This window comes from Marmota marmota, unplaced genomic scaffold (assembly GCF_001458135.2).
Source record: "Marmota marmota marmota unplaced genomic scaffold, marMar, whole genome shotgun sequence".
Classification (NCBI taxonomy): Eukaryota; Metazoa; Chordata; class Mammalia; order Rodentia; family Sciuridae; genus Marmota; species Marmota marmota.
In genome coordinates, this window is record NW_026000057.1 from 29,055,518 (window position 1) to 29,067,533 (window position 12,016).

At 32.0% G+C, this 12,016-nt stretch overlaps 1 protein-coding gene across 1 annotated transcript in view; it reads left to right on the forward strand.

The window, feature by feature from the left end:
• Rap1gds1 (Rap1 GTPase-GDP dissociation stimulator 1) overlaps positions 1-12,016 on the forward strand; it is a 112,530-nt gene that overhangs the window by 16,279 nt on the left and 84,235 nt on the right. The window contains exons 2-3 of the mRNA XM_015484576.2: positions 6,790-6,912; positions 9,317-9,442. Coding sequence (XP_015340062.1) covers positions 6,792-6,912; positions 9,317-9,442 — 247 coding nt within the window. The 5' untranslated portion in view covers positions 6,790-6,791. The remainder of the gene's footprint in view (positions 1-6,789; positions 6,913-9,316; positions 9,443-12,016) is intronic.

Consider the following 12,016-nt stretch of genomic DNA (forward strand, 5'->3'; position numbering starts at 1 on the left):
ATTTACTTCTCAGAATAAGACTTCATTCTTCTTCCTTCTTTCAAACATGCACTTTTAAAAATACTAAATTTATTCAAAATATCCTATAGTCAAAAGACTCTGCTGTCACAGCCTATATCTTAGCCATTCTCCCTAAAAACTTAAAATCCTCTACCAAAAGGTTACATAAAATTATTGATTGTTTATTATGTCAGCATTGGGTCATCTGTTCTGAAAATTTATTTAACCTTTGGAAATTAACATCAAATTCATGCTTGGCCAACGATACCTTCATTTTTGCTTTCTTTTCTTTCTTTTTTCCTTTTATTCTTAGCCCTTTCCTTGAGCTTCATTTTGCTAACTGAATTTTTATTCTCTCTACAATTTTAGTTGAAATTATAATTTATTTCCATAAAGCTTTAAAAACATTTCAGTTCTACTTAAGCCAACAGGATTCGATTTGGGTTTCTTTTCCCTTTTATTGAGTTTTTTTAATAAAGTAAAAATAAATCACTATATCTCTTCTTTGCCTCTTTTATGTCCTATAGTTCTACATTTCTCTTTTTCTTTACTGTCACTTGAGATTCTTTCCCTCTCCCTATCCCAACCCTCTTCTCCCCTTTTCTATTTCACAGCTCTCCTCCTTTGGTGAGGCTCATGGGATTTGAGTGAGATGACTTTCACCTCCAGAATCTTCTAGACTGTGTGATCTATGAGCTAGTAAATTCCTCATTGATGTATTATACAGTACTTTGTTACTTGCAGTATGTCTTAATACACAAAGTTTAAAATATTTTTTGTTTATAAAATATGTGGATGGCTATATTATATAGAATTTAGGAAATATAGAAAAATAATTTTTTTTATTTTTTCAAAATTTGAAAATAACTTTCTTTTTTAAAAACAGCATATTTTTGATCAGTTATGATATTAAATATTCTTTTCAAATGTTGAAAATGATTATATAATGTGCTTTTTAGATGGCTAGACAACAGTGAACATCTCTCAGGTACATTTTGAGATGACATAATGATCCATTCAGGTGTTTTTTCCTTACACTGAGGTTACTATAATGTCAATTTAAAGTGACTTCTTAACTTTTTTTTTTACTTTTCTGTGTCCCTTCTTGTTTGTTTTGTTTTCTTGGGAAAGTAGAGTAAATTTTATTTCACATTGACTTGTAGTTAGTATAATTTATAGTTAGCATTAAAGGAATCCATCAAATCACTCATTCTTTTAGATGTCTCATTAAGAAATGATTTATTTGAAAAGCGGTATATAATCCCGTAGGCTCACAGTAAACATGAGGAAATTAAGGACTTCATAAAATTCTGCAGATGCCAGATCTGTTCAGCTTTATTTACTTGATATATTCCTCTAGGGTATTTGACAATAGAATGGAAATGGATCCTTAATTGAAAATATTTGTTCACTGTGTTTTGTTACACACCCATTCTCTTGGTCTGAAAAGTGAAAGTCCACACTTCCACAGGAAATGAATCTTCAGTAATGATTTTCATCTTCCAGGTGAATAATTCTAGTTGCATTCTCTGCTTCTACCTTAGTCATTAACACAGTCCTTTTGGTGTTTACTTTCTCAGTAAATCTCTTTTATTTTTTAATAGTACAATTTTTAGTTTTTTAGCAACTGCTTTATGACCTAGTTAGTGGTAATTTTAAAGAAAAAGTCAAACTAGCATGTCTTCCTGCTTGTTCTGTTGATGATTTCTAAACACAACTTCTACTCCCACAACTTACATTATCCCTGGAATTTAAATGACTGTAAGACTATCAAAATCATTTATTGTAATTTTACAAAATGAGTCTCACAACTTAATCTTTTAGTAAGACCTATTTCTGATGATGAGTCATTGTATAAATGGGGTTTGTTCCGTTCCTTCTTTTCACGACTGCATACATTCTTTTCTTTCTTGCATCTCTGTTCCTTTTGTGTGGTTAAGATCTCTCTGGGGGAAAAAAAGGTTTTCATCATGAGAGAAATGTCATTTTATTCACACATACACCCCCACACACTTCATGTACTTCCATTTTCTTTTGAAAACTTTAATTTCTCATTTGTTGGTCCATGAGTTTACTTATAGTCAGCATATTCCTCTTATGTGTTTTAAACCCACTTTATTCTTTATAGACTAGTTACCTTTCTTTTCTTATCACAGCCTCAGTTTAGCTATTCCAAAATACTATACATTCTTTTCTTATTCAGTTATCTTACTTTAGTTCCTATTCCTATAAAATATGTTAAGAAAGAAATATTTTTCATAATTTGGCAAGTCTAGTCAAGGTATTGTCAACAATATGTATATTCCAGATGACAGTTGGGGTGGACAGAGTACCAGCTAGGAATCAGAAATACTGGTTTCTTGTTTTTTCCAATATAATTGTACCATATGGTCTTACTTATTTAATATTAAAAAAAAAAAAACACGACAATTCATGCCTATCTCACATGACTGTTTTTAAAAACAAAGAGATAAAGCTGGGACCATAAGAATGAATGGCTTTTGATAGGTAACTTTGAATGAGGACAATGTAAGTCTGAGTAAGAATTATCTAAAATGGTAGGGTGAGTGGGGCTGGCATTTTATTGTATGTATTACTAGTATTATTTTTGATACCAAGAATTGAGCCCAAGGGTACTTAACCACTGAGCCACATCCCTAGTGTATTTATTTATTTTTACTTACTCATGTACTTATTTTGAGACAGGATCTCATTAAGTTGCATAAGGCCTCACCAAGTGGCTAAGGCTGGTTTCAAACCTGTGATCCTCCTGTCTCAACCTCCCAAGGATTGTAGCAAGGCACCGCCATTCCTGGCACGGGAATAGCATTTTAGAGAGGGAACATCACTTGCTGAAAGGAGTTATGAAATAGAAGGATTGGTTTGGGTTACTCTTCAGTCATTTAGTGTGGTTGGAGATAGGAGATACAATCGGAAAATATGAATGCCTTTGAATGTTTATCTAAAAGTTGTGGAGGATCGTTAAGATTTAGGGAAGTGGCAAAATTTGCATTTCCAGAAGTTTATTCTGTATTATCATAGATGACAGATTGGGTGGAAGAAGCCAAAATGGAGTTAGGGAGACTTTTAAAGCTGTTGGATTGAATGAGGTCAGAACTGAGAACTTGAAATGGCAGGAATGTAGAAAGGAAACAATAGGTACAAAAGATAGTAGTGAGATGGAAATCTTTGGAACCTATGTTCTTATTAAATGTGGGTGGTAGGAAGCCATTTACTAAAAGAGAAATTTATAATTGATCTAAGGTTTCTGGCTTAGATTCCCTACTATTTACTGAGATGAAAATCAGAATGAATTTAAAGCAAAAAGTAAATTGGATTTGGGATGTTAAATGTGAGATATTTATAATATCTCCCAGTGCAAATATTTTGTTTTCTATTTGATAAGAGAGGATTTGGGACTTGGTAGTAAATGAAGTCTTGGATTTGAATCAGAATGCCCAGGCATAGAGCCAGATTTCTTTGTTACCCCTATTTTTAAAATCTCCCCCTTGCGGAATGTACATTTCCTCAGAAACCAGGATATCCATGGTCCTTTGAGTCATATTACTGGTCCTTTTAGTCAATTCCAAACCTGAATCCTCACTGAAAATATGTCTTCTCCCCAAAGTCTGCCTTTAAGATCCATAGGACATGTAATATCAAAATAATATTCTCAAAACTAAGCAAAACTTAAAATATCTTTTATTATGTTAAAGCTATATTACCAACCTAATTCAAATACATTTTTAACCAAATAGAGTCATAGTAGTAGCAGTCAATATTTTTGTTATTCTAACATGGAGTTGTTATTTAGTTATCAAATGCTATTTATTAGTTTGTGTTCATGAAGACTATATGATAATGTAATAATTTCAGCTTATTGTGGTAGCGTACTTGAAAACTTCCTGTTGGTATTTAACTGAAGATAATTAGTTTAATGTATTTACTTGGTTAGCACTATTAGGAACTTTACCTTTTCTCAAACCATAATCTTAAATTACATAGTTCCTGCCTATTCCACCTTCTCTATCCTTTGTCCTGCCCGGTTATTGTCCTTGAGGAGTTGTAAGCATTGTGCTTTAACTTTTGTCCATACAGCAGTGTAACCTGGCTTCTTCAGTTTTTCTGGCTTAAACATCCAGTTTTAAGTGTCATAACTGGGCTGCCTCTTGTCTTCAGGAGGCCAGGTGGGGTGTGGAGGTAAAGCTTGCGAGGACTGCAAGGGCTACTGGGCATGACTCCTACATTAGCTTCTACATATCTTCTATTAGAATAGTAATTGCCCTTCATATATGGGTCCTGCATAATTCAAAGGGTGCTCCTAGGTGCTTGTAATTTGTAGACATACTCAGACATTTTTTATGACTGCACCTAAGTATGAAGGAGGAGAAAGATATTGAATTGATTCTTAGAAACATGCCAAAGGAGTGTAGTTAAAAATGCCAATAGTAATCTGGCTAAAGATATTGAAAAATCTGCCTTTCTTTAAAAGAACACTTGATCACAGTGCCTTGTTAAAATTTTTATTTTGTTTTAACAGGTAGCTATTCATTGGGACCTGCAAATATCAACCTCAGTGCCTTTTATAATCATTTCAAGGGTGCTCACAAATATCTGAGAACATCTATGAGTTTGAATATAAATATACAGTTTGAGATACAGTAGAATGTCAGTGCAGAAAGTATTCTAAAATAAGGTTAAAACTTTTTAGTTATTTATTGAACAGTGATGTTTTAGTGATAGAGTAGTATTTTGCTTTTTATGTTTTTACAACAAAGAGAAAAGGGTAATTCCTGATGCTTAGATTGTAAACCTTTACAGAAATTCATATGCTGGCAGGAAATACTATTTTCAAATTTTTGATTTCTATTTTAGCATTGCTGTTCTCCCAATTGCTTTGATTGTAATTTGTGGAAAGTCTTACCAGAGGGCAAGTGTCTGCATTATTTTCCTCTTGCCCCTGACATTCAGCTCTGATATTCAGCCATTCTTTCAGTTAAAATGAGGAATGCATGGGTGCAATTAGCTTGCCTTCACACGCACAAATGCCTCAGCTCCACATCTAATCATGATTCATGCCTTATGCCAGACTCTTGCAGCCATCCCAACATCAGCAGATGGTGGGGCTAGACCCCTGGGGCAGCTTGACCCAGTGTTGCAGGTGATACATTCTCTGGTAGTAGTGGTCAGAAAAGGAAGGATTTTTTAAACATGGCAAGTTGAGTTCAGTTATTTTTGACTTCTTGTTTTAAAAAATTAATTAATGAATGTTAGGTGTTAGATTTTTCAAGTGATAACTTAAAAACTTATTAGTCTAAGATATAAAAGCATATACTGGTAGTGATATGTTATTTTCACACAGATCTCGGGCACTAGAGAGGTGCATGAGATAGCAGCTTTTAATTTTTTATCAGAACTCATAATTAGAAATACATTTTATATTATATATATATAAATATATATGTGTGTGTATATATATTTATACACACACATACATACTATGCATGTGTGTATACATAACAACCCAAAATTTCATTGTTTTAACTTACAGTATGCAGTTATTTTTCTACTTTTTTGTTATTAATTCTCTCTTTTTAAGAAATTGCTGGTAATCATTCACCAAATAAAATTTCAGAGCTCACTAATGAATCGGGATCCACAGTTTGAAAAACGCTGTACTAAAAGTTGGCACTTACTATAAAAATATATTTTTATGGGCTTTCTCAAATTATCCTATTAAAAATGGCTTTCCTGCTCTTTTGAATCATATTAGCCTCCATTTACTTAACAAGAATTTTGTAGTGTTTTCCATTATTTGTATGTATATCCAAAGATCTAAAGCTACACTTCCTGTTGGTATTTAACTGAAGACAGTTATTTTAATGAAACAAATTTAAATTGAATGCTCTAATGAATATTATCTTTAAACACATACCATTTCTCTTTATTGTTTATAAAGAGTAAATTTATTTCCTTGAACTTTTATTTCCATCATCATTCCTGTTATCTTTTATTTTAATAGACCCTTTTTTCAAAGACAGATACATGAAATAGCTTGGTTTCATAGGCTCTTTAAGGAAAGAAGTTGGAAACCTCCTGACTTTCTGTATCACCAAATAGAATTCTGAATGTTATGGATTTTACTGTTTACTATTTCCTTTCTTTATTAGTGGTGGTTAGAATGAATTATATGAAAAAACATAGTAGTCATATGGAACTATGTCCACTATCACTCATTCATTCTATATAAAATGATATGAAGTAGGGAGTTTGTTCATTATTATTTCCAACTTTTTAAAATTTATTACAGTGCTGAAGATTAAACCTAGGGCCTTGCACATGCTAAGCAATTGCTCTCTCACTGAGTTACATCTCCAGTCCTGTAATTGCAATTTTTTAAGTTGCAATATCATTATAAGGAACCATAGAGTTTATATAAAATAATATCCTGTTATAGCTGTAAAAATCCAAAAGAGACACAGAGAAAGCATTCCTGTTCTAAATAGACAGGCTTGAAACCAACATTAAAAGTAAGTTTTCTATGCACATGATATTTTCAGAAAGAATTCTTTTAATAGTCTGATTGTAGATAGACAAAATATTGTAAAGTGTTTTGTGTGATTAAAACTTAAGATCAAAGCAGTTCATGGCATAGAAGATAATTTATATAAATAAACATTTGAATATATGTTGAAACTATATGATGAATAGGAAGATTCTTGAAGAATTTATTATAGATTAAGTTGTCAGTGTTTGTATTAACGATTTTCTTTGTATTATTTCTTTCAGATATGGAAACAAGTGAAAAAATGCAAGGAAGTGGAATACTTCAAGTGTTTGCAAGTCTTTTGACTCCACAGTCTTCTTGCACAGCCAAAGTAGCTAACATCATAGCAGAAGTAGCCAAAAATGGTGAGGTTTTCCTCAAGAACTTTTCTGCTGGGAACATCTTCAGTTTTACACCTTACTTGTCAGTATGTTTATATGTTTTAATTTTATAGATTAGATTTTTTTCTATTCTCCTTTCTTTGACATTTTTTCATGTAATTGTTTGAAATGACTACGGTTCTAGTCATTTAATTCATACATTTCTCATTTGCTGTTTCATTCCTTCAGAGAAGAACTAAGGGAAAGAACTGCTAGTCTTACCTATATTTGCATCATTTATTACTTTGCATATATGATTCTTGAGCTTGTCAGTAAGTCATTCATCTTCATTGTCATAGGAGAGGTTACCTTTTCTGTTGATTTGTGTTGTAGCCAGATTGGCTTGCTTTTTTTTTTGTTCCCCAGTCTTGCCTATCCTTCTGACATTGGCATTTGACATCAATAATGCAGTTGGAATGTATGTTCTGTTTCCTGCACTTGACTTCCTGGAAAACATCTGCTTTTTAAAAAAAAATTCCTGTAAGAATACCCTGGAAAAGCAACAACAGCAAAGTTAGATTATATAATACTTAATTGATTGTTTATGGAACCTCCAGTGAGAGATTTTTAGAAGAATTACAGCAGAAATGTTTGCACATGATTTTAATTCAGTCAGTTTGAGAAAACTGAATTTTTTTTAAATATTTTTTTAGTTGTAGATGGGCACAATACCTTTATTTATTTTTATGTTGTGCTGAGAATTGAAATCAGTGCCTCACATCTGCAAGGCAAGTGCTCTACCACTGAGCCACAACCCCAGCCTTAGCCCCAGAAAACACTGAATTCTTAAAGTACTTTTTTAAGCATGAGGGAAAGCCATAGTAAATGTAATAATACTTTAGTGTGCCTCAATTTGTCAAAGTTTGATATTATTTTTAGGCCTTTATTTTAGTTTGTTACACACTTTATTATGTTGCATTTTATGCTTTAAAGAAAAAAATTTTAAATGCTGGATTCGTTTGTTTAATCATTATGCCAGGTGGCTTGGTAAAGTACTACTATGTATTGCTTGTGACTGTAAAAACATGTTCTTATGTGTGTTCTTGGAAAGAAAATAGCCACATATTTTTTTAATTTAAAGATTATCACCATGCCTTTAGGCTTCAGTTACACTGTATATTTTGTTGTTGTTACTTGAATGTCACATCTAAGAGTCAAATCTAGATGTGATTTGCCTAGATGGAACCTCTCTAGGCATTGTTTATAACCTAGACCAACCCTATCAAAATCTTCTTAGATACAAAGCATCTTGTTTGTTAAGATAGGTAGTTAAATTTTAGCCTTATTAGAATCATACTGTAGATTTCCAGAAATTGAGGTAGAGGTACAATTTTCATGTTAAAACACTCTTTCTTAAAAATGGGCACAAATACTGTTGTTATGCTCTAATTTGAAAATGAAGGAAGAGGGGGATTATTGCTTAGAAGAATACAGGTGAAACAAAAACAAAGGAGTGGATCTCCTTGAAAGTGAGAGTGAGAAGATAGTTGTTTTTTTAGTAGTAAAAATTATAGGTTACGAAATTAGCTCTGTGTTGATGAACTTTATTGACAAGAACATCCTGTTGGTAAGTTTTGATGTCCAAAATGACTATTCTGATATGGTTATTGGAGAACTTTTTTCAATTGCATATCTTCATTATCCTTAAATTTTGTTGTGGCCCATCATGAAGCAGTATAAAATAGTTATTTCCAATCATGACCGTGGTGGTACGATTGGGAGCCAATTAGTAGAAAATGATATACTATAAAGATAAGGGGAAAATGAGGTTGCAGTATAAGAAAACTTAATATTTGGTGCTTTAGACCTATAAGTGCTTGGGTACAGCAGCAGTTATAAGGGATCCATAAAAATGGATTTTTAATAAAGAATAGGAATGCAGAAATGGAGTACATGATTTCACTAGGACTTACCAATTGAAAAGGACTATTATTTATAATGATTCACTGGAGTGCTTTTTAAATAAATTTGTTATTTTGGCTGGTTAGAGATCATATAATGAAGAATTAGGCCATGTGATGGATTAGTTTATAACTGTGGTACTTTAATTACCAGGCTCATAGAAAGAACATTGCCATCATTACATGCTGCTTCCAAAGCACATCCAGCTATTCTAAGAAGATAGTGATAAATTAGTTGTAATGGAAGTTAATTAAAAATCCTTTTGGTTTATGGCAGAAATTATCAACAAAGAAAACTATGACCCTCTCATTTTTGTGTACTTATTTCATGAACTGTTTAGTAGGGTCATAACAGAGCATTTTTGAACAGAAATGTACTTTTCAAATAGTAAGTCCCCTTAAAAAAATTAATAGTAGATGCTTATTTTACTATGGGAATTATTTATGTAAATTGTAGAATTTTAATTAAGTATGCCTTTTATTTTCAGAATTCATGCGAATTCCATGTGTAGATGCTGGATTGATTTCACCACTGGTACAGCTGCTAAATAGCAAAGACCAGGAAGTGCTGCTGCAAACTGGCAGGGCTCTAGGAAACATATGTTACGATAGCCGTAAGTGTTGAGTTGTCAGTAATGCATTTGTAAATGTTTAAGAATTGTGATTTTCGGATTAATTGCATTTTCGTGTTAGGACTGGCTTTTCTGGGCTGACCAATACATTAACATGGGCTAGCATGATTTATCTCTGCTCATGTAGCAGAACAACTGTGGCCTGCAAGCCATCATGCTCATAACTAAGAAGTGACAGGAAATTAATTATCTTCCTCTGTTACCACAAGAGATATTTTCTGACAAAAATAAGCATGTTTCTAAAATTAGGGCTTTTAAATTAAGCAAGAATACATGCGTTAACCTTACGGTTTATTGAAGATGTGTGTCAAATGAGAATGCTTATGGACAGTTTTTAAAGTTTCTGAGTCCGTCCAAATAAAATTTTAATTGCTTTGTATTCAGTGAAAATATTCAGAAAACCCTGAAAATATTCAGAAAACCCATTATCTTCTCAAAAGCTAGATTGGCATTCACATTGACTCCATTGCTACTTGTCGTTGTGCCATTGTCATCTTCAACACCTTCTATAACGCATTGTTCTGGACAAAGAGAAACAAGAATTTGGGTATATGTGTATTGCAAAAGTGTTATGATTTCTATTGTTCCTTCCTATATATAAACAAAGTACAGAAAATCCTCAGTTGTAACCAATTTAATTAGGCTTAACCTGATTTTCCTTAGACTTTTCTAAGCCCAAACCACATATTTATCATTCACTTTTAAAGCCTCCTGGAAAATATAGTCTTATTTATGTAACTAGTATAACTTTTAATGCTTAAATTCCTTGTTGAGTTAATATCTCAAGTGAGTTTTTATTACAAACACAAAATGTGTGACCCTTTTATCAGTGCTTAAAAAAGTGATTCATGCTTAAGAGCCAGGTGGAAAGTAAGAGTATGAACATTAATTTATGATAAAAGAAAGAGAAGAAAAAATGAAACTCTAGTTATTATAATAGACTGGTAAAGCTAGCCTCATTTGTTCTCCTCTCCTTCTGTTTTCTGTAATGTGTTATGAGCCTTAAGTTTGAAGTATCAGTAACATGTCTAAGGATGTGAGGGTCTTTACATCAATTTTAACTTACAGTTTCTAGTCTCCAGTGCTGCCTATAAATTTACCTATCTGCTGCTTTGCTCCTGTTTGTTTTATCTTAGAGCATTAGCTTTATTCACAAAATGCTAGTGCTTTATGTTTATAATTTTGTATTTTCATGTGTGTGATTTTTATTAAACATTCTACCTTATAATCACAACTTTCAAGAATGAACCATTATACATTTTATGATTTATTTTTAGCAATATAATGTTAAAAAGACCTCTACACCGTAATAAGCAAGGATTAATGATATGTAGTTGGAGAGTATTGACTATTACTGTTTTTATTCTTATCCTATTTTTTCCTAGAAGTTAAGGCTACCCGAAGAATTCTTTAAGCCTTGTTCAGCATAGTTATTCTTGAATTGTACATTGTTTAAACATAGGGAGTATTATCTGTTTTGAGGACATTTGTCCTGGAATTTTACTTAGTATCGGCAAAATAGAAAACCAGTGAGTGATCTTTCATCTAATACTGCAGTATATTTTGTGGACACAGAGTAATTTATTTCCTGTGTACTCTAAGAATCCTTGAAGTTAGAGTAATAAGTTTCCAGTTAATAAGACTATCATTTTGGTGAAGCTGAAGTCTTATTATTATCGTGCTTATTACCAAATCCATTTTTTATATCTTATGAGAAACACAGTATAAAGTTTTGTGGATATTCTTTAAGTTATGAAGTTAATTTTTTTGTTTCACTTATTTATAACTACTTCATCCTCATTTAGTTCAATGGAAATTCTGCTTAAATGAGTAATTAAGAATAGTGAATACAAGCCATAGTTTTATGCTTTTAGGCCTTGGTTAAGGAAAATGAAGTTGGCTTTCTTAAAAATGAGTATATATAAGAACTGATTTATTGCTGTAAGTCATATGATGAGAATGTGTTCATCATGCTGTGCTGTCTTATGCATATAATTTCTATAAGACTGCATGCTTTCTTATTACCTTTTACTTTTAAATTAAGTTTTTGTGGACTTAATGATTTCTTCAGAATTATTATAGTAACATAAGAGTCTATATTCAAATTTCAAGAATGATATAAAAGTCTGTAAATGTGATGCTTGTATGGTTACTTATGAATTTACCTGAAATGTGTTTCTTATTTATTTTCTTTTAAGAAACCTGAAAGATAAGTCTCTCTTTTTTAAGTTTTTAATGGCTTTCATTCTAATTAATTCATCAACCTTCTTCCCTCTCAAAAAGGTAATGCTTCGTTTTTGAAGAAAAATAGAACACTATATGTGAGAGCCTCGTAAATACATGGAAGTTTTTTCTTCCAAATATAGTATGTTTTAAAATTCACATTTACATTTCATCAAACTTACTTGTCAAGTTAAGTGGTTGACTTAACATTTTACTTATTTACTCCAAATGAACAACTTTTTAGTGTGATTTTATTCAGAATGATAGTAGGTTGCAGAAGATACTAGATCTGATGTATACAGAAAGTACTGTAAGCAATTCACTATTGGAGGA